Source organism: Trachypithecus francoisi, unplaced genomic scaffold (genome assembly GCF_009764315.1).
Source record: "Trachypithecus francoisi isolate TF-2019V2 unplaced genomic scaffold, Tfra_2.0 Lachesis_group14, whole genome shotgun sequence".
NCBI classification, from domain to species: domain Eukaryota; kingdom Metazoa; phylum Chordata; class Mammalia; order Primates; family Cercopithecidae; genus Trachypithecus; species Trachypithecus francoisi.
The window spans coordinates 24,553,972-24,577,766 of record NW_022681459.1 but is presented as its reverse complement, the minus strand read 5'-3'; the positions used below and the strand labels follow the sequence as shown (position 1 = coordinate 24,577,766).

Below are 23,795 nucleotides of genomic sequence, written 5' to 3'. Positions count from 1 at the left end.
TTTGTCAGTTTTCTGCAAGAAAAAGGCACCTGGGAGCATGCCAATAATTTAAAGAATGTCAAAAAGATCTAGAGCTGAAAGCTGGGGCCAGGAACCAGAGCAGAAGTGGCAGATGCCATTCTGGGTGGTAAAGAAACACTAGAGTAGAAAGAAGAGGAGAGATTGGCTTGACACTAAACAACTATCTGCTGCATGATCAGCCTCCCCCAGGGGCTCTAAAGAAATACCTACTCCAGGGAACCTACTGAGTCCCAGCCACTCAAACACAAGTGAACAGTCACCCCAAGGGCAAGGCCAAAGAAATGCCTGTGAGGACACCAAGCCACCTGCATCAGGACTAGACACGCCAAAACCCCAAGTTCATACTGTTTAATGAGGTCTCCTCAACCTGGCAAGGAAAGAAAGAGAATCTTCTCGCCAGGACTTACACTCGCTAAAATAAACTGAAGCCTGTCAGTCCACATGCCTCACCCACAAACACCAAGTCTGCACTCAGTCCTCTCACTTAGAAGAGGAGCAAAATGATGACAGAGGACTCTGGCTTTTGAGTTGGGCAGTAAGGGTTCACAGGTATTTGTGCCGCGCACGGAACAAAGGTGAAAGTAAAAACTTTCCTAGTGCAAGTTGAACACATATCATAGAATTAAATCATCTTTTAAAATGTACCAGACCTCAATCCAGTGGTAACATTTCTCCTATGACTGGAACAACCTTAGTGACATAGTATCACATCTCCCTCTCCATCAGTCTTAATACACTATGCTCTTCAGTATAGTTTTCTGTTTTCAATATTCAGAAGATTCTAACACAAAAATAAAGAATTCAATTAAGTGACAGCAAGATGTGTAAGTGAATATACCTATACACAAGCTGGAAATAACTGTCTGGTGGGTAACGGGTGTGAGGTAAAAAGAAATATAAAGGGCTCCAAAGCTCTCATTTCAAATCCTGAGAAATCAAGAGAAATTGTCTAAAACTGATGGCCAAGAACGAGGTTTAAATTAGTTTTATAAAATTTTAATAATACTACTCAACAGAAAAACTTTAAAAGAAAATCGGGAGAAACTGGCTGGCAAAGAGGTAGCACTGAAAGCTATCTGGTTTCATAGTAAAACACAGCTACAAACATACTAATGTATTAACAGTCATGGAGGCAACCAAGAGAAGAATCTTAAAATGGAAAAGATTAAAAGGGGTTACCCCTATAAGTGGGAACAAGGAAAAGGAAAACTAACACTTCACTCTTTTACTTCCAGAATGGATTAAATTTTATTAACATAAGCATGTAAACTAGACTGATTAACGCTTAAAAGAACAAGTCTGAATTTAACAATATCAGCTAAGCACGGTGATTATATTTTAGATATGTGTCCCCACCCAAACCCCATGTCAAATTGTAATCCTCAATGTTGGAGGAGACGCCTCTTGAGGGGTGACTGGATCATAGGGGCAGACTTCCCCCGTTGCTGTTCTCAGGATGATGAGTTCAGTGAGTTCGTTCTCGTGGGATCTGGCTGTTTAAAAGTGTGTAGCACCTCCCCCTTCTCTCTTTTCCTCTGCTAGAAGACACGCCTGCTTCCCCTTCACTCTCTACCATGACTCAAAGTTTCCTGAGGCCTCCTTAGCCATGCTTCACGTATAGCCTGTGGAACCGCATACCAATTAAACCTCTTTTCTTCATAAATGACCCAGTCTTAGGTATTCCTTTATAGCAGTGCAAGAACGGACTAATACAAATGGCCTGAAGAATACTACTACCAGCAGTAGAAGAGGAAAGAACAGGGTGTAACCAGTAGGTTACAAAAACAGCAAGCACTCAACAATGTTTTTTAAGCTTTGGTAACTTTATACAAAGCAGACCTGGATTTGTGTTAACAAGATAAATCTTTACATCTTGAGTATCTTTTTGAGTACCTGACTCCATGCAGTACATTTTGTGGATGGTTTGTAAAAATTAAAATGAACTTATTTGTGTTTCTCTCTAATGTATATCCATTAGCAATATGGATCACTACACTTTTTTTTAAAAGACTGAAGTAAGGAATACAGAGGCCAAACTAAGAAGGCACCGTTAAGTAGCCCGGTATTAACCACCAGAGAAAAAGGGAGAAAGAGTGCTTAAAGAAAAGTAAAATCTTGGCCGGGCGTGGTGGCTCATACCTGCAATCCCAGCAGTTTGGGAGCCCAAGGCAGGAGGATAACCTGAGGTCAGGAGTTCGAGAAAAGTAAAATCTTAAATTTCACCTTTTGAAGAGTTGATCTACGCTATCCAAATCTTAAGCAATGATAATTTTTCATATCAAGTTTGGTGGTTTTAGTTTTCCTGTCAAAGAATCTCACTTCTTACACTAAGCCAAAATTCATTCAAAACTTTTAAAACAATGGCCAAATCTATAATTTTCTAAAACTACAAAAAAAAATCCCATCAAATTATTACTAGAGTGAAATTATTTCACTTCACTTTGAATCTACAATTCAAATCACTGTCAATAAATACATTCTTCACAACTCCTATTTGCTTAAGAACACAGGTTCCTTTTAAAAGCAGTGATTACGTCTAAAAAACTTTCCAGAAGAGCCAATACAGATAAGCTTACTGTGCCTAATAAAAATCAAAGTGTACATCATTTATGAAGCCCTGGGAATCCCTTTAAAAGGAGATGTATATTACACTACACAAAAGGTCATCACCATCAACAGACTGCTGATGGGTTCATTCTCATTTGTTCAACACATAGATTTGAGAATCTGTTACGTTTGAGGCATTACACTCATAAATAAAACTTAGTTCTCCAATACCAAAAATTAAAGCTCTTGTATAAAATGACATCAAGAACAAAAGGCAAATGCAAACTGGAAAATGTCCCAGCAATAAGTAACAATAAGTATCCCTAGAATCAAAAGCATGATCATTAAGAGTAGGGACTCACAGGCCTGGATTTGCTCCCCAGCTCCATCTGTTACTAGCTGTGTGACCTGGGGCAGGCTACCGAACCTCTGTCTGGGTCAATCACAGTACCTGTATCAGAGTTATCACTAGGAGTAAATAAGTTAACACCTGTAAATAATTTAGAATAGCTATTGGCATCTAGTAAGGGTTCAATGAGAAACTTTGGTAAATTAAGAAAAAAAAATAAAACCCAAAAGAATGGTAAAAGGAAACTCACAAAAAACATCAGTAACAAACCCCCCAAAAAACATACTTGGTCTAATATTCAAGCAAATGTAAATTTAAATATTGAGTTATGTTTTGTCTATCGAATTGGCAAACATTTTAAAATACCTAGGATCCTAGGGTGTAGAAAAATTCTGATGTGTAGCTGGTAGAAGCATAAACTATATTTTAAAAAGATATTTAAAAATAACGTATCAAAAGGCTTTAAAATGTACATATGCTTCACCTTAACAATTCCAACTTCTAGGAATTGAACCTAAGGCAATAAATAAAAACCAAACAAAAAAATCCCATAATAGTATTCACTTAAACATTGTTCATGAACTAATTAGCAAAAATGGGGAACCATTAAACATTAACTCATTCATAGAATACCAATTTGTCATTTAAAACAGTACTATAGAAGAATATTGATGCTGGAGAATGTTTAAAATTTAAACGCAGACTAAAAAGTGAGTGAAGGCCGAGATGGTGACTCACACCTGTAATCCCAGCATTTGGGGAGGTTAAGGTAGAAGAATCACTTAAGGCTGGTCTTCAGCAGTTCAAGACCAGCCTAGGGAACATAGCAAGACCATATCTCTACAAAAATAAAGATAAATAAGTTAGCCAGGCGTGGTGGCACGTGCCTATAGTCCTAGCTACTTGGGAGGCTGAGATGGGGGGATAGCTTTAGTCCAGGAGTTCAAGGCTGCAGTGAGCCATGCTTATGCCACATTGCATTCCAGCTTAGGCAACACAACAAGACCCCATCTCTTAAAAAAAAAATCTGCAAAGCAAATTTCAACACATTTTCATGAGTTATATTGTTAGTATCTGTTAAGTTTCATTGCTTTAGTTCTTCTTCAGAGCCTCCTGTTACTTGCATGTTGAAACTTCTTTGCCTGTCTTTAATAACTGTTGCTTTCTCTGGAGTGCTTCATTTTTCTTCATTTCTCCTTGGTTATTCATCTTTGTGTTTTTGTTTTTTTTTTTTTTTTTGAGATGGAGTCTCACTCTATTGCCAAGGCTGGAGTGCAGTGGCACTATCTCAGCTCATTGCAAGCTCCACCTCCCGGGTTCATGCCATTCTCCTGCCTTAGTCTCCCAAGTGGCTGGGACTACAGGCAACCGCCACCACCACTCCTGGCTACTTTTTAAGTAGAGAAGGGGTTTCACCGTGTTAGCCAGGGTGGTCTCATCTCCTGACCTTGTGATCCGCCCACCTCGGCCTCCAAAGTGCTGGGATTACAGGCGTGAGCCACCGCGCCTGGCCGGTTATTCATGTCAAACAGTTTTCTGAGAAATTTCATATTGTGTTTTTCGGTTTAGGCTTCATTTTTTAAATTATCTTTTACTTCTCTTTCCTGAGTTATCACCACTTTTCTAATTTTTCTTATTCAGATTTACATTGTGCTTTCATATTTGTATCATTTTCTAAATTTCTCTGGGTTTCTTTTAAAACAGGTTATAGTTTCATTTATTTTGTGGACATTTCTTTCTGGCATGCTTTCACTGTCTGCAGTAATCATATTCTGCTCCTTATGCTTTTCTCTTATAAAAACTCTGTGGGGAATTCGACTATGATCCCTGTCCGTTGCTCATTTTTATGTAAAATAAAAAACTTTGGGGAAACTGGAGTAGCTTTTCTGACTTCAATAAGAGTTCTCTTCCGTCTTCATGAAGGATACCAAAATATAGACTCATAAATAAGATCTCCTGTGCTTTTATCTTCTCCCACTTTCATCTGACATTTTTTCCTTTGCCCTCATTGTCTCCATCTTGTTTAATGTGGATTCTATTCCCAGCAGTGTCTCCTTGGTGTAGGGCTTTGACTGGGAAGGAAGCTTACTGGTTAGTTTTGAGAGTTCACAGGGACCAGATGACTCTAACCCCCCTTCAGAACTTACTGTGTCCTTCAGGGAACTCAAAACTATCTCCAGTTCCAGCTGCTGTTCTCAAACATACTTTCCGCAAGTCTCTCACTGCAGTGAGTCTCCTCTGTTGGTTACCTTGGGGTTCTCCTATTCTCAGGACCATCAGACACTCTCATGCCTCCTTCTGCACAAATGCTGATACCACACAGGTCTTGTTATTAGACATTCACTCTCACCTACTTACTTGTATGTGAGTCAGGGGGATACTGTTCACCTAGTCTCCCAGATGCTGAACATGACGTTTTGGTTTTGCTGACCTAGTTACTCTGTCTCTATCTAAAGGAAAATGGGAAAATTTTAAAACTATGTTCTGTTGTCATCTTCCCAGAACTTAGACATTCTTTGAAGGTACATTTAGTAAGCATACCTAAAATCCAAAATCGTGAATATAAATGTATTTGCTTTTACCTGGGTCTTAAATAGACACTAAGGTAAAAAATTCAATTTTACAATGTGGCTTACCTCAGGTTTCCCATCATTTTTTCTATAAATATCAAATGTTCTTTCATATGACACATACATAATGTAATCATTATTAATTGCTTCCACTTAAAAACATAAATAAAACTATGAAACATAAAAAGAAATGGAAAATAATAAGGAACTCTTAAAACCAATTGAAGAAATGTATTAAAGCAAGCATTAATATACTTATTTTTAGGCATTAAAAATGCCATTGGGATGGCAAAAATTATTCTTTTTGCATTTGCTGAGCACTTCCTGTGTCCCAGAAATCCTGCCAGACAGTCACAGGGCACACAAAGAGGATAAGCCTTAACCCCCTGACCTTCAGGAACTATCGGACTAGCTGGACATAAAACCGGTAAACAACATGTGCAAATGCCATAAAAGTATTAAACAAAAACCACTTGCCAGAAAGAAAGAATCTGAACTATTAGGAAAAGGGGAGTGGCTGTCTCTTTTTACTTTATGCATTTCTACAGCACTTATATCTCCTCCACCAAGTATACAATACTACTTTATTTGTTCCAAAATAAAGAGATTCTTCTTTTTGCCTGTTGAAGATTTATTTTAACTATAATACTCAATGCTGAGAAAAATAAATTAAGAGACATTCTTGTAATGTACAGAGTGGTACATTACTACCAAACAGCTTTCTGAAAAGTTGTATCAAGAGCCTGAAAGTTTTTCAAACACTATGACTCCTAGGAAACAATTATAAGAAAGTAATTTTACAGCCAAATATTATGCACAGATATTAATGCTTTAAAAAACAATTTAATGCCTAAAAATAAGAGATACCTAACTTAACTACGAAATAAGCATACTGTAAAATAAATATCTAAAGTAACTGATCTTCAAAAGCATTCTGAGTACCCTGGATTTGCTCCAAGTTCAAAGTAACAGCAGATCACTACCGTAAGCTTTTGATGACGTAGAGAAACATTTATGATATGTTAGTCAATCCGAGTATAAAATGGATCTTACCCAACCACATCATTCTGAATATTCAAAATGATCTCAATTAATTTAAAAATGGCATAAAAAAAAAACTGGAAGGGAATGTGTCACACTGTAGAGGACACTAAAACTTGGGGTGTTTCCTTATACTTATCCATATATATTTATACATTTCAGAATTATTTCAGTGATTTTGTATTATCTAACAAACAAGAAGTAAAAACATGAGCACAAAAGCAAATCCACTATCTTTTTAACTTACTAAACAAATTAATTTATTGAACCAGTAAGAAAAAAATCAAACTGCTTAAGCTGAGACATGAGCTAGAGAAGGAGACACAAAGAAAAAGATCAGACACACACGACCACGAGAAGAACAATTCCAGGGGGAGGCAAACTGGCAACAGCTACCTAAGTATTACAATCTACATGCCCTTTCATTCTCCCAGTGTATCCTGCATATGATGGGATTTTAAAAGTTGGGGTTTTGTAATTTACAGATCTAATTTCTAACTCTTGTATAATGAATACACCCCATTTCTGTGATCACTGGAATCTAACTGTTCTGTAATGAACATACCACATTTCTGTGATCACTGGAAATATGAAAATTTTGTCCTACAAAATTCACATTTTAAAATGAGTTAAGAGAATCTAAAATTAAAACTCTGCCACAAATGGTTTTAAGTACTTAAATTCATATATATATGAGTATATATATATATACAGTGTATGCATAAGAATTATGACAAAGACAATATGAACAAATCAGCACATTTAAAAATACATTTCCATGTTTATTCATCCTCAGAAAGTGATAGTTCTGTATGCTTTGGAACTATTCCACATTTTAAAGTAACTAGTATATCACTATTGTTTAAAAATTTTTTAGTTGTTAAAGAAGTTCATTTCAACAAAACAAAGAATGGTAGCAACTTCTATTTCCAACACATTTTCCCAAATCATGTTCCCCAAGATGTTAATAGGTATAAATCAAAAATAAAAGGAAAGGGAGGTCCCTTGATCAAATAAACTGAAGAAATGCTGGTTTACACAGGTTTCTTTATATCAAAGTCTTTATATTCATATACATGGTAATCTCTGAGGCAGTACTTTTTTCAAATCTCATCTCAGATGTGATTCTATACCTTAAATAAACTGAATTTGGTTACTTGTGATTCAAAAGGGCAAAGAATGGTTCCTAGGATCCCCAAATGATGTTGTGTTAGGGTAGAACGGTGTCACTCATTACTAAGAGAACTGAATGGGGGAGGAGAAGGGAATATGCAGGAGAAGCAGACAGGAAGCAGTTACCTGAGTGTGGAGCTCAGAAGAGAAGAATGGGATGCAGAGATTTTGGTAACCTCTGCATACAGGTAAAGCCATTACTGTCAATGTCATTACCCAGACAGTGCTCTCTATTTTCTCTCTGCATGCCTTGAAGTCAATAGGTGAGTCTTAACACTTTATCAGAAACCTCCACTGCCTCATTTATTTGTTATCCATAAGCTCAGGGATCTTTGTAGGCAGAGCACCTATAATAGTACCTGGTACAAAGCAAATGCTGACGAAATAAATGTTTGTTAACAAATCATTTGTCCTTCCAAAAATCAAAAGAAAATCCAAATTTACCTCATTCATGTTCTAACTGTATTTTAGAACATGCAAAAAGATCCTCAAATTAAGTAAGTACACGAACACCTATAGATACATGGACAAAATACATCAAAGTCTGACTTTGGCCTAGTGTTCAGTAAAACTATTTGTTCTCGGCCAGGCGCGGTGGCTCAAGCCTGTAATCCCAGCACTTTGGGAGGCCGAGACGGGCGGATCACGAGGTCAGGAGATCGAGACCATCCTGGCTAACACGGTGAAACCCCGTCTCTACTAAAAAATACAAAAAAACTAGCTGGGCGAGGTGGCGGGCGCCTGTAGTCCCAGCTACTCAGGAGAATGGCGTGAACCCGGGAGGCGGAGCTTGCAGTGAGCTGAGATCCGGCCACTGCACTCCAGCCTGGGCGACAGAGCGAGACTCTGTCTCAAAAAACAAAAAACAAACAAACAAAAAAAACTATTTGTTCTCTCTCCCACCAGTTTTACTGAGTTATAACTGGAAAATAAAAATTGTACATATTTAAGGTATACATGATGTTTTGATACATATATACAAAATGAAATGATCACCACAATCAAGTCAATTAACATACTCATCATCTCACAGAGTTACTCTGAAAACCTACTCTTAAGTGTTCACTTCTGAAAGGCCCATCAGCCAATGCCTACTTCAATGTCCTTTCCAGCATCCCTGAACCTGTGCCTTATCAAGGAAAAGGTGAGAATAAGTTACCACATCTAACCAACATACAAAGCCAAGTACCATGAACAATACCAGAGGGTAAAAACAGGGCATGGAGAAAGCAGACCACTTGCTTTCAAATGTGAGTAAGCATTCTCTAGAAATAACTTTCGGTGAACATCTACTCATGAGTTTTAACGTGCTGAAATTCTATCAGTCGAATAAATGTGTGCATAGTAATACAAGACCAAACTGCTACATTAATGATGATTCTGAAAGCTGTTAATTTTATGTTCAAAAACAATTATTAACTTTCAAATTGTTAGAAAGGGAATACACCAACAGCTAATATATTTATTCAACAGCTAGATCTTCTTTCCTGGGTTTTTTCCTTTGTAAGCCAATAAATGCTGATAATTTTTAAAGAATACAAGGCTGAATAAAAGACTGGATTTTATCATAAATCTAATCTGTAGAATTTCCTTGTGTTCTAGCATTCATAAAATTAATTAGATAACTATAAACTGTATTTACTCATTAGTTATTTCAATCCATTGAGGCCATAAGCCTTTCAAGAAAAAGAGCCATTTGGAAACCCTCCATGTCTTGTGAGGATAAACAGAAACTTTGCAACTCCAAAATTTCATGAGAGAAAATCTCCAAAATCAGTAATATTCATAGATAAATCTGAGATACCCCAAAAATACTTTGTTCCTCTACTGACCTCAGTCGAAAGTGAGCATCTACTTGGTATAGCCAATGTGCAGTATAGCGCCCAAGGAGCAATCCAGGAGCTGACAATGCTGAGAAATAGTTCCTGCACCAAAAGGTCAAACTTATAAAATCTGACAACAAAAAAATGTGCATAAAATTCTAAAAATGTTTCTGTAAATATGCCTATTTGTTGTTCTATGATGGTGATATTCAGCTTCAGCATCACGTTGCTTTTAACAATCAGCGAGCAACTCAGCCAGAATGTGTACCTGGCATACCTCTAATGTGTACAGGCAAACATACATGAGCAAGCCTGTGTGCATGCAAGATAGATGCGTAACGGAGGTGACTGCTCAATCACCTTTGACGTAAACAAGAATTAACATCAGTCTTAAAATGGTGACTTCCACATGAAAGTATTATATAATCTCTAATTTAATTTATAAATATATTCAAGCACATTTCTTCATATAAAATGATACATCAGAACATTTTTTTAAAAATCTTAAAATCATAAAATGATTATTTTTCCCCTAGACAAAACCCAGATCACCAAAAATAAAAACCAATCACAAAAACTACACCAATGATATAATTACATATGTTAGATATCAATTCAAAATTTATATAATTATTTCTTTTCCAGTTAGCAATCACATTTTCAAACATTAGTTTATAAATATAATCAAATAAGACTATCTCTGACAGAGTTTCAAATGTAAGACACTTAGTTCAACAAAATGCCTTACAATAATGCCTGATTTAAGAATATTTAAGTTCAAAAGTTAGTAACACTTTATACATTAGCTGCACTACATTTTCAGGAATTTGAACATAGCCACACATGGAATAGCCTCCAGCTTCCCATGTATAAGATCTCCTCAATTAACTACAGAGCAATCAAAAAATATTCTTTCAAAAATGCCTTCACACTGCTTCTTCTGTATAAAAATACAACTGACAAAAGGATAAGAGGGGGAGGGAGGGAAGGAAATGGGAGGCAGGGATATCAGGAACAAGGAAAAAATAAACAAAATCCCAGAGCATATCTTTTTAAGAAACCATACATATGAGTATAATATCCTTAATTTAATTGTCAGTCTTTTTAATGATATCCTACTAACATCTACTCCCATAAAAGATTTGCCATATTCTAATAAAGTTCTGGGGGAGACATGCATTCAACCATAAAGGTAACTGTGTTATTTACATTATTAACAGAATTATTCCAATTCCCACCAAAATATTAGCTCTTGAAAAGCCTAAGTGCTAGCAATTACTATGCTGTATTAGTAATAACACCACTGTAAATCACTGATTATCAATCTGAGTTCAAAAGTAAGTTTAACAAATAGCCCAACTACCTTTGCATTTACTGATCTACAATTCCCCCCGCTATTTATTTATCAGAACGCTCCCCCATTCAAAATACACCATCCACATTCTCTTAGCCACAGTTTTACTGTATTTCAAAACTTGAGTCACCTGTATGCATCGTCTTCTTTCAAGTCTCATATCATCCTGATGGGGTGGGGGAAGGGAGGGAAGAGTCCAGCGGCAAAACTATAACACTGTGTGAAGAAAAACAGATTATGATAAGAGATAATGATGCAAGACAATTACCCCTAATTGAGGAATATCTAACATAACTACAATCCCAAAACATATAAAATTACTTCAAATTTGCAAAATTCATTTTCTAACATTTAAACTTACTTAAAATCAATTTTCCTTAGTCTTCAATAATCAAAATCAACTATATATAAAATATATTCAATTGTCAGAGAAAAGAAAAACAGTTTCAAAATATGCCTACTACCATGGAAAATTTCAGCTATTTTCCAGGTATCAAACCTGAACATTCCACTATTTATCTGGGGAAAAAACCCTACATTTGTAATTTTCATCAGCTCACAAATCAAGATAAATGTGAATTCACTTTCATAGGAGTTTACTATTAAGGCCGAGGTAATGAAAGTTACTTCATGGGAAAGACAACATGTCAATCTATCAACGTTATTTGTAAATTAAATTCTGAGACACTTCTCATAACTCCTCCCCTAAGTCCACAAGCCCTCTTGCTCTCCAAGCGGTTTCTCTTATTTCATTGTAATTCTTTTACAGTACTTCCTACTTATTGCTTCCGCTGATAACTCATGGTTGACCAGAAAAATTCATAACGACTTACAGGAAAATGAAAGTAATCTCAGTGTTGTCAACTGATATCAGTGGAAGAGGTAAAGACAAGTACAGGTTAAAATCTAACTTACAAAGGAGTTGAGTGAAACATTTATGTTTTGATACTATGGAATTAATTCAGGGAATATTCTAAATAGAACAATGTTGCATACATTGGCCAAGCTCCTATGCCAGCCTCATGAAAACTACTGACTCCAAGAGATGTTCCTGGTCAAGAGAAGTGGGGCCACTGCAGAAGAAATACCAAAACTTTCTTCAACTCTACATCCTCCAGACAAATTCTAAAATAAGCGGTTTTCCTTTGTTAGCACTCTCTCAATTTCCAATGCCTCCAATTCCTAAATTTCACATGACATCATCCAAATCATCCTGCTTAATAATCCTTTTCCCTAAGTTGTTTTACACTCCTAAATTACTATACAAAGCTCCTATTGCCTCAGTATAGTTCATTTCAGGTAAGCAAAAGAAAGAAACCAACTGGACTAAAATAATTCACACTAAGATTTGCAATTTCCAACAACCATTATAGTCTACCCAAATAAAATCTCTTATTGGTAGAATTCCAAGTGGTCGTAATATAGATTTGAGTCTATACTTATTGCCTCAAAATATTTCTGCTTTTCATTTATTTCTTCTTATACTTTTGAACTCCCAGGTTCTTTAAAAGCTCCAACTTTGTACTCCAAATAGCAGCAATACTAAACACTTCACTGGAAAAGAACCTCAGAGACAATGTGAGTTATTTTTAAATTAGGAATTGTATCTGAAATCTTTACCTGTATTCCAGATTCTATTCCTGAAGAACTACCATTCCAATTCAAATGCCTGTTACGGTATTACATTAAACACTAGACCTACAACCAGCTGATAGCATACTGTGGGGGTGTATGACTAGATGGACGAATGAACACTAGACTGCTGCATCAGAACAGTTTTATTTGTAAAAACAATAATTGAATCAAGATTATCTTTACTCAAAGGACATCATTTTCTAATAATTTTTCCCCTAAAATGGTCAGTCTTTAAAATTAAGACATGAACTATGGGGAAAGAAAATATAAATTCAGTCTCTAGTTATGAACTATATAACCAAATCCTTTAGGCTCAACATCATATTCTTCACCTAGAAAATGTTACAACGCTACTTACACCTTGCCAATTTCGATAGAAGTAGGTATCACTGGCACAAAAGTTCTTTATAAGAAAGTAGAATCAATTAAGGTATCAGTATTCTTTATTAAAAATTGTTAGAGATTAGATTGTTTCATTACTATTTTAAAAATCTAAAGGTAAGAAATACACATCAAAATTTCTGACACCTTTTTGAAACATTATCCATTAATCTTTACTCATTTGAAAGGCCACGTAAAGTATCTCTCTGAGTTACATAATTTGCTGCTGACTTATATAGCAACCAAACCATCACATGCTACATAACAATAAACTCCAGAAATCTTGACCTTGGATTACTTTAAATAAGGACTCTAGTGATTATTCCACATATCCTTCCTTCAGGCTAGTCACTTTTCAAAAACAAAAATGTTAATTTGAGGTCAGAGTTTTTATAATTCCACATACCAAATTGCTTTGCAGATAAGCTACAGATACGATTTTCTTCCTAAAGAAGCTTAAAAATCTAGACAGCCATATTTTCTTTTTTTTTTTTTTTTGAGGAAAATACTGAGTATATTTTTCATCATTTCCCTCACAAACGGAGCCACTCACAAACTATGGAGTAACAATCAAATGCTAGTGACAAACATCTCTCTTTACCACAGGAACCTCTCATGATTCTCAAATCTTTTACAGTACGCTCCAGCTCAGTTTGCCAAAGGCAATGTGATGGTCTACGAACAATCCAGAAAATGAGCTTACATGGATTTTAGAAGTTAAACTTACAAACCACTTTTTTAGTTGCCTTAAAATCACTGCATAAAATTAATCTACAGCATATCTTCAGGGACAGGACGATTTCCACAGGCTGTTAAACATGTGGTATAGTCAGGTAGGTACTGAGCTTAGTCTCTTGGTGTTTGTATCCCACAGATGGTGGGGGGGGGGATGAAGCCACCTAATTAAAAGTACTGATACACTAAGATTTGTAAAAAATAAAATAAAAAATACAAGGTCGAGTGCAGTGGCTAACGCCTGTAATCCCAGCACTTTGGGAGGCTGAGGTGGGCGTATCAACTAAAGTCGGGAGTTCGAGACCAGCCTGATCAACATGTAGAAATCCCATCTCTACTAAAAATACAAAAAAAAAATTAGCTGGGCGCCCTGTAATCCCAGCTACTCGGGAGGGGCTGAGGCAGCAGAATCACTTGAACTCAGGAGGCAGAGGTTGCAGTGAACGGAGATCGCGCCATTGCACTCCAGCCTGGGCAACAAGAGGGAAATCTGTCTCAAAAACAAAAAACAAAAAAACACTAATCAACAGAGATCCAGAATGTAAGACTGGGACTGAAATGAATGCATCAGCGTGACAGGCAAGTTCAGATTAACCCAGGAGCTAAAAAACTAAACGGCAGGTGCAATATGTTCTCCAATGTGACAATGTTTTGTAATGACACCAAACTAAAAATTGTATCTAATTTCAAAATAACTAAAGTAGTAGGAAGTATTACAAGTAGCAAATGAAAAAAAATATATCAGTATGATACAAGGAGCTTCAAAAGTACTAGTTAAGTACTATCTCACTTCTTAAGCTGGGAGAAAATACCAAGTTGTTTTTTATTACTTCATTTTACATATGTTACACAAATTCTCACATATTTCACGATTTAAAAAATTTAGCCCATATGAGAAGATAAAATACAGTGCACACTGGGATCTAAAAAGATAGCTCAGAAGATGTCCATTAAAAATAAGCAACCACAGGCCGGGCGCGGTGGCTCAAGCCTGTAATCCCAGCACTTTGGGAGGCCGAGACGGGCGGATCACGAGGTCAGGAGATCGAGACCATCCTGGCTAACACAGTGAAACCCCGTCTCAACTAAAAATACAAAAACTAGCCGGGCGAGGTGGCGGGCGCCTGTAGTCCCAGCTACTCGGGAGGCTGAGGCAGGAGAATGGCGTAAACCCGGGAGGCGGAGCTTGCAGTGAGCTGAGATCCGGCCACTGCACTCCAGTCCGGGCGACAGAGCGAGACTCCGCCTCAAAAAATAAAAAATAAAAAATAAAAAAATAAGCAACCACAAAAAAGCTACAAAATAGAAATCAAGAAAAACTAGATCTAAAATTAGATTCCATAAATTAAACTTATGTCATTATCTAAAATTTATACTGTTAACTAACATTCCCTTATAAACTTTTGCTCATTTACACTAACAAATTAAAGAAGTGACAGAAGAAAGTACTTTTCCCATATAGTAATTTTAGAAATAATTTTCTAGAATTATAATAGCCAAAGAAGTCAAAGGGAAAATAAAAGTATCATGGTTTTGATGCCTAACACACAAGCAAAAAAAAATCTCTTATTTCCAATAAGATGATCAAGTGGCATTACAGAGAAAAAGCAAGTATATAGGAGGATTTCAAGTGAAATCCTAAAAATCTAGAACATTTATCACTCCCTTCAAAACCCTAGAAAACACAGTCGTTTAAAAAAAAAAAAGGCCAAAATACAGAAGACTTTATAAACAATATAATATCGCACCAAAATGATCAGTAAAACTATAGCGAAATGAACATTTGTGGAACACTTACTATCTATGTGCCAACCACTCAGCTGAGGCATTTTATAGACATTGACACATTTGACCTCCTAACAGCCCTACAAGTAGGTAGTGTTACTTCCATTTCACCAACAGGGAAAGCAAGGGTCAGAAAGATTAACTGGCCTAAGGTCACAGTTTGTGAACTCTGGTCCCACATTAAAGTTCACTGTGCCAAGATGCCACTCATTAAGGATCACTGAAATAGTTATGAGAAAATACAGAGATGCAAGAACCCACATGTGTCTAAGTCTGATTTTAGCCCCTTATATGCACTACTCTGCATCGACCACCCTAAACATGAAAAAACAAGAGAGCTCATTAGCAATAATTACTTGAAAAAGGCATTTAATTTAGAACAGAATACTAAATTTCCCCAAAAGTTCATCTAGTAGAAAAATTTTGATTCCAGCATATAACAGATTGCTATATTTTCCCTTTATTAAAAAAATTTTAGGCCAGGCAGAGCAGCTTATGCCTGTTAATCCCAGAACTTTGGGAGGCAGAGGCAGGTACATCACTTGAGCCCAGGAGTTCAGGACCAGCCTGGCAACATGGCAAAACCCATCTCTACCCCAAAAAATAAAAAACCTGGTTGGGTGTGGTGGTGCAGCCTGCAGTCCCAGCTAATAGGGAAGCTAACGTGATTCCAGGAAGTCAAGGCGGCAGGAAGTCGAGGCTGCAGGAAGTCAAGGCTGCAGGGAGCCCTGATCATGCCACCGCACTCCAGCCTGGGCAACAGAGTGAGATCTTGTATATATGGAGACAAACTGAAAAGAAGGTAAAAACCAATAGCAGATGATTCGATTTTGCACTAAAACCTTGGTCAAGGTCAAAGAACACGTGGAATTATAAACACGGGTGCTGGATTATACTACTCTAATGGCATTTTGGAAGTGGAATAGCTGAAATTTGTGTTGAAGAGGCTAGAAGCATGTGCTTTCTCATGCAATTATGTGAAAAGAACTAGGGAGAAGGTTTAAGAACTAAAAGCTGAGCAGATTAAATGAGTTTTGCCCCAAATTTTGGCTATCTCAACTACCAACTCGGTATCTCTGGGACCACATCTGGGCCTGAAAGACAAAATCAAGCACTGAGTATTTGGACATACCAACAAATAGAATAAAACAGGAAGGAAATGCATCATATGCACATTACCTGCAACAATACATCATGCACTGACACATCATTTTTAAAACTGAAGGGGAGAAACAAAAGTTTCTGGGGGTCAGTTATCACCAGGAAGTGTCAACAGTGCAGGTACCCTGTTACTAATTCCAAATATGTAAACTACCACTGATACTATGTTTGGCTTGCTGTCCTCTGTCTTCCTTTAGAATGTGAAAACATTTACAATGATCTGCATAGGTTTGTATGACCTTCAAGTCTATCAACTGTTTATCTATTCTCTTGTGTTCTGAGTTCCTCAAAAATGAATTCTCAGACCACAGGGCTTTTCGGGAACCTAACTCCCACTACTAAAGTAGACACTAGAAAGTACTCCTATCACATGCAGGCCTAAGTTCCAAAGGCTCATTTCTAAGACAGTTGGTTAAAAGTCTACATTAAGAACTACTTTAGTATGTAGCATGTAGAGTTAAGCCAATTTTTATAAGGCGGGCTTGTTCCAGGCCCAGAAGACCTCAGGGAACTGAGCTCGAAAGTCCCAGTTATGTCTCACTACATGAGATGACTTATCTTTAATGGGCACTGGTATAAATATTCTACTTTAAACCACTAAACTCCATAATTACAAAAAGTAAGTATCACTATCATTCCCATTGTCCAGGTGAGAAAACTAAGGCACAGAGAGGCAAAGTGAAACGATCTCAAGTCACACACGACTAATGGTAGAGACATACTCAAATCCAAGCAAACTGACTACTAAGCCACTGCTTTTGGCCACATCAAACTGAATCTCCATTTCCCCTACTCAAAAAGGGAGGAAAGAGCAGGGAAAACAGGGAAAAAATCTACTTCTCCTTTCTGTATTATCAGTCTTGGTTAATGAGTGTCTCCATCAGCCCAATCTCCCAAGGGCAAAAACCATATTACCTTTGCACCAACCTAATAAAATTCCACCACCCAAAATTTGGTGTTGGAATCTGTGCTCTTTAAAAAATATATATATATATACACACACACACATATATATATGTATCTTTATTTATCAACAACTTATATTTGCATCATCATTTTACCAGGTGCACAGTACTCCATTGCAAAGATGTAAACCCATTTTAAGCAAACACCTATTGGGTGTATGTGGCTTGTTTCTAATTTTCACTAGCATGAATTTTAATCTTGGAGTCTGCTTCTTCCCCTCTGCTAACAGGAACTAAGAGCAAAGTGGTATGAAGAAAACACCAAGAGCCATGAAGACAAGTCCTTTAACTGATACGATTGCTTAAGGATGTTCTTTTATGTCACCTACACAACATGTACTCAAACTTTCTATTATTATTATTCCAATCAATTCTAGATCTTAAGAGAAACTTAAAAGAGGTGGCCCAATGACCCTGTAGGTGCTCTGGGAATCAAAGCTGAGATACAGCGCTTAGTGCTATCTATTGTAACGTTTCCCTCACTGACCCGAACATCTAGGGTAATCTCATTTATGTATTCCCTAACAAAGCAGTATCTATCAGACAGAAGACATTTAGAAAAAATATGCTGAATGAATCAGCAGCCTGCAAGCCCTTCTCATAACTAGCTTATAAGAAATGCACTAGAAAACTGCCTTGCTCTCTCTCCTTTCCGACAGCACCAACTTTTCCATACAGGATGTTCTATAATACAATATATACACACATATATAATTTACATATAAAATGTTAATATATAATTGATTTGCATGAGTGCACGCATACATATACTTAGTTGGTTATATGTACTTTTATACGTATGTAATTATATATCCTTTTACAAACCACTGCTTTTAAATTATCCTTGCATCCCAGAAACACAGAAAAATAACAAGGCCCAGAAATAATCAAAAACACACACTGTCATGAATAGCTTACATTTTCTTACAATGAGTCTATTACTAAAAGTAGTAAAATGAGTTGTTTTACTTACTTTCCCTCCCACACTTTTGTGGAGTTTACAGAGAAATGCTACCCCCTTAAAAATTTTTTATATGTATGTTCTTGTATTTCACAACACTAGCTATCCTCCAAATAATCCATGTCTCTTTCACCATTAGCCTTAACCTCAGATGTGATCTCTGGTTCTATTCCCTGGCCCCTTCACTCATTTCTTTTCTTTTTTTTTTTGAGACGGAGTCTCGCTCTGTCGCCCAGGCTGGAGTGCAGTGACCAGATCCCAGCTCACTGCAAGCTCCGCCTCCCGGGTTCACGCCATTCCCCTGCCTCAGCCTCCCCAGTAGCTGGGACCACAGGCGCCCACCACCACGCCCGGCTAATTTTTTGTATGTTTTTAGTAGAGACGGGGTTTCACCGTGTTAGCCAGGATGGTCTCAATCTCCTGACCTTGTGATCCGCCCGTCTCGGCCTCCCAAAGTGCTGGGATTACAGACTTGAGCCACCGCGCCCAGCCCACTCATTTCTTTATACATCGTATCCTGCAAAACAAGTATTTTCAAAGGTTTACTCCAAACTAATACTTCAAACTCTCTTCTCTGCTCAAACTTCTCACTCAATATCCAGTCTAACAAGCTGCTGGGTGGCTGCCTACAGTGCCACATCCCTGCCTCCATTCTCTGTGCCTACAAGTCCTCATCACCTTCCTGCACCACCTGTTACCTGCTTCAACTTCCATCTCTATTCCTGCACCACCATTCAGTAATTTCATTAGAAGCTGCTGACTTTATCTACTCTAAATGATCCTACTAAATCCTACCCATTTTCAAAGTGCCTCATGCCTTTCCATTCCTCTCCATACTCACTTTAGTTACTTGAACCAAGTCCTTAATTCACCTTAAGTATTACAAATGCCTCCTAGAATTAAGTATCTCCTAGGCCTGACGGTTATGTCAGAAACTCTAGGGCAGGTTCCCTAAACTACATCAGACTCTACTTCCAAAAATCCTGATTCAGGAAGCCTGGGCAAGGACCTAAGAATATGTGCTTTGTTTTAACAAGATATTACAGATGAATCCTGGACCCAGCCAAGTTTGGGAACTACTGTGCTTAAAAAGCCCTATCCCCGCCCTAATTTATTTTGCATAAAACTACTACACACACTTTTCTGAGACACAGAACTTTCAACCCGGATTTAACCCCTCTATCATTCAGAAACATATGACCTTATTCCTCTGAACTCACAGCTCTGTGACATTCCATAAAACGCATTTAAGCCCCTTCTGCATTAGTGTTTATTTCTTCAACCTAAAATTTGCCCCTTCTTGCCTATTCATCTTCACGATCACCTCAATTTGCCTTCATCCAGTTTAAAGTCACTCCAATCTCTCCTCTTAACTTCCATTTATCTCCTGCTATATTGTTAGTTATGTTATGTACTCACTCCAGTGGTATTATCTACTACTTGGTGAAAAGTACCACTAGATCTCGCATTTCTGTATCGCAGTACATGTTCAATAAACAGACTGGCACAGCGGAATACAACAATGAAAATATTGCTTCATGTAGAAAAAGTGGACTGTAAAGCAATACGCAGATAACATGATTGTAATTGTTTTTCAAAAAGAGAAAAGTAGTTATCTGCAGGAAAAAACTGGTGGATTAGACACAAAATGTAAATAGTAGTTATCTCAGAAGAGAAAAACTGCAAGGAATTCTCATTCTTATCTGTATTCTCTAAATTTTCTAAAATGAATGTGTATTTTGTGATGAAATGAAAATCTTAAACCTAGAATCTTAAACTTTAAAACTGTTACCCTGGAATTTTCTCAACCAATAGACATTCTATAAAAATGACTGGCACACTACCATGTCAGTAGTCACATTGTCACAATCCTAATACATATGACATTTGTTAATGTCAACATTTCTACACCTATACTTCAAATCCCATTGGCCTCACTAAAGTGAATATACAATTTCTGGGACCTCATTCACAGACTTGCCAAATCAATTCTACATGAGCATACTATTATTCTACCTGTATGATAGGTGGGGTTTTTCTTTGTTTTCTTGCTTTGGTTTGTCCTTTCAGTCAAAACTACAAACCTTCATGTAGTATAACTGTCATATTTTTATTTTTTTGGGGGGGAGCAGGAGGGGAAACAGAGTCTCACTATGTCACTCAGGCTGGAGTGCAATGGTGTGATCTCAGCTCACTGCAACCTCCGCCTCCCAGGTTCAAGCGATTCTCCTGCCTCAACCTCCTGAATAGCTGGGATTGTAGGTACACACCACCGCGCCCGGCTAATTTTTTGGGTTTTTAGTAGAGACAGGGTTTCACCATGTTGGCCAGCTGGTCTCAAACTCCTGACCTTGTGATCCACCCACCTTGGCCTCCCAAAATGCTGGGATTACAGGTGTGAGCCACCACGCCCAGTCTTTTTGTTTTGTTTTGTTTTGTTTTGTTTTTTAAAGACAGAATCTCATTCTGTCGCCCAGGCTAGAGTGCAGTGGCACAATCTCAGCTTGCTAAAACCTCTGCCTCCCAGGCTCAAGCAATTCTCATGTCTCGGCATCCCTAGTAGCTGGGATTACAGGTGGGTGCCACCACACCCAGATAATTTTTTCTATTTTTAGTAGAGACAGAGTTTCACTGTGATAGCCAGGTTGATCCCGAACTCTTGTCCTTAAGTGATCTGCCCACCGCGGCCTCCCAGAGTGCTGAGATTACAGGCTTGAGCCACAGTGCCCAGCCAACTGTCTTCTATTTTCTGTGTAAGTCCAGGAGATATGCAATAGGTGAGAAAACTGGAATTAACACCAAAATAAGCCGAGCATGGTGGCACTTACCTGTAATTCCAGCTACTGGGGAGGCTGAGGTGGGAAGACTGCTTAAGCCCAGGAATCTGAGGCTGTAGTGACCACCTATGATCGTGCCACTGAACTTCAGCCTAGGTGACAAAGTGAAACTGTCTCTAAATAAATAAATCTTGGGAATAAAGTTCTAGAAATACCTGTAAAACACCATTTTAACCCCTCCTCTCCTTAAGCAGAATAAAATCCTAAATACAGTGAAAATTTACCCATTTCAAAGAATTGTCATGATAAACCATTTCAATAGCTTCCAATCCCTAGTCATAAATTATCTCCTAAATTCCTTTATACCAACTTAAGTTCACACTGTTTTTGCTACATTCTGAAGAACCAGAAAATACCTACACACAGCCTACAAAACACTCTTCATATGCACAAAGACTTATTCCTCAGCTGCTTCTCCAACCGAACAGCAAGACTTTCCATCTCTCTTCTCAAATCTTACTAACAAACCTCAGTACATTTTTCTTGCTCAAATCTCATGCTTTCTCAATTTATGATCTCCACAGCTGTACACAGTCTAAGCATGAGTCCTGGCAAATGTGGTTGTCCCTATAGCCTTCAAAATAGTCTTTATGTCTGTAGCACAGATTCATATTCCTTTTGTAAGCCATTCTGCTTCATGTTCAATCTCTACTTTAAGAAATCCACCTCATAACAGAAAATACAAAATATATATACAAAAGTTTATCGCTGAAAACTGAATGTTATAAATAAAAAATGTTCAACACAAAGGTAACACAGATACGATGTTCTGTTTTTTCTTGATCACTTGAATTCTTCTGAAAGCTTCACTACATGAGGGGGAAGTTATACCATTATATTAGAACGAACTCAAAGCCTTTCCCAAAGCACAGTTTTAGAAAAGTAAAATAAATACACAGAAAACACTCGAAGAAAGCATTTAAGATTATTCATAATGAATGTCTTTGGCTAATAAAATTATAATCACTAATTTTTTATACTTCTCAGTGTATTGCAATTTTTATAAATATATACATCTTTTATGAGGAAAAAAGTGGTCCAAGAAATTCAGCTTCCATCTTAACATTAAAAAGTCCCTTCATCATGAACTCTAACTAGGGGCCACAATAAGTAACCACTAAGTACTTCCAATTTTTTAAACTCCAACAAAGGTAAAAAGTTCATGACAATGGACAAATATATTTCTTTTTTAAATCAGTTAATATCCTGCTAGCCATCACCACCCAAAAATAAGACCCAAAAAAGTGCTTGGCGCTGCTTAATCTGGCATTCGAGGCCCTAAGGCACCAGTGATGCTCCAGAGCCAGCCTGCCCCAGCTGAACTCCTGGCTCCATGACTTACTGCACCCACAGAATTGTATTATCAAAGATGTGGCACCTGTAAACCATTTAAAACACTGCACACAGTAAGTGATCAGTACACAGCTGCTCCTTTTTACTGTTATATTTTAAATTACTATTACCTCCACCTTTTCATTCTATCTCCTAGTACACATCTACACTCCAGCCACAATGAACAAAGTCCCACTATCCAAATACCACTCTTTTGCTAAGGCTACTCCATGGGTCTTCTTTATCCACCTCTGCCCGTAAATGCCACGTCCAAACTCAATGCCAGTGCTGTCTCCCCCAGAAAGTTTCCCACCACACACTTATAGACATTACCCTGGCACAGTAGTATTTATGCCACCATTACCACCCTAACCCCATTCTGCCTTGAACTGCATGCATGTCAGCCTCTAGCCCCGGAAGTGGAAAAAGCCCTGTTCACCTCACCCTCCAGAAGGCTAATAGTCTCAACTACAGCTGACTATCAATACAGGAGTAAAAGAAAATCATAACCATCAAACCAATTCACCTCCTAAAACATCTACTTTGGGTGGCTTTACTGAAACAAATGTGAGTTAAAATTTGTAAATATTGAAGATGAGATAAGTAAGCAGAGTTAAGTGATACTTGCAACCTAATAGTGGAACAAATGAGTTTGCTGTGGTTTAGCTCTATAACTCAATCCAATGCAAAGGGCACAAAAGCTAGTACTTCTGCTATAGACAATGATTGTTCTATGTGCTAAAAAAAATTTTATATAATTATCAACTCTATAGTTTAATCAGATAAATCTTGGGAATTACTCTGGTTTATTTCCTTTTAAATACTAAGCCTCTTTTCTAAAAGGAGTATTTTTAAATGTGGCATTACTTACACTAAAAGTGTTAGAAAATCTGATGGGCAAAACACTGAGAACTGCTGAAGCCAAGAGACTAGGGACATGAGAGCTCATTACAGTATTCTCTCCACTTCTGTGTATGTTTGAAGTTTCTTGCAATTGAAAGTTTTTCGAAAAATTAAAGCAGGAGTATGTGAGAAAAGTGTCAGAAGTACAGTCATCTTCAAACTACAAAATAAGTGAGCTACTGGACAAAAGAAGCTAACTAAAAGAAACTTAAAGAATCTGTG

At 37.4% G+C, this 23,795-nt stretch overlaps 1 protein-coding gene across 10 annotated transcripts in view; it reads right to left on the bottom strand.

The window, feature by feature from the left end:
• The window catches only part of DYRK1A (dual specificity tyrosine phosphorylation regulated kinase 1A), a 153,704-nt gene that overhangs the window by 86,118 nt on the left and 43,791 nt on the right, over positions 1 to 23,795 (bottom strand). For 3 of the 10 annotated variants that reach the window (XM_033232457.1, XM_033232456.1, XM_033232460.1), the window contains exon 2: positions 11,009 to 11,094. The exons of 3 other annotated variants lie outside the window; for them this stretch is intronic. In XM_033232457.1, the coding sequence (XP_033088348.1) occupies positions 11,009 to 11,018 (10 nt within the window). In that variant the 5' untranslated portion in view covers positions 11,019 to 11,094. Of the gene's footprint in view, positions 1 to 9,533; positions 9,627 to 11,008; positions 11,095 to 13,621; positions 14,596 to 21,329; positions 21,426 to 23,795 lie in introns of those variants that run through there. 4 more of the 10 variants (XM_033232463.1, XM_033232462.1, XM_033232459.1 and 1 more) reach the window with 4 other exon arrangements.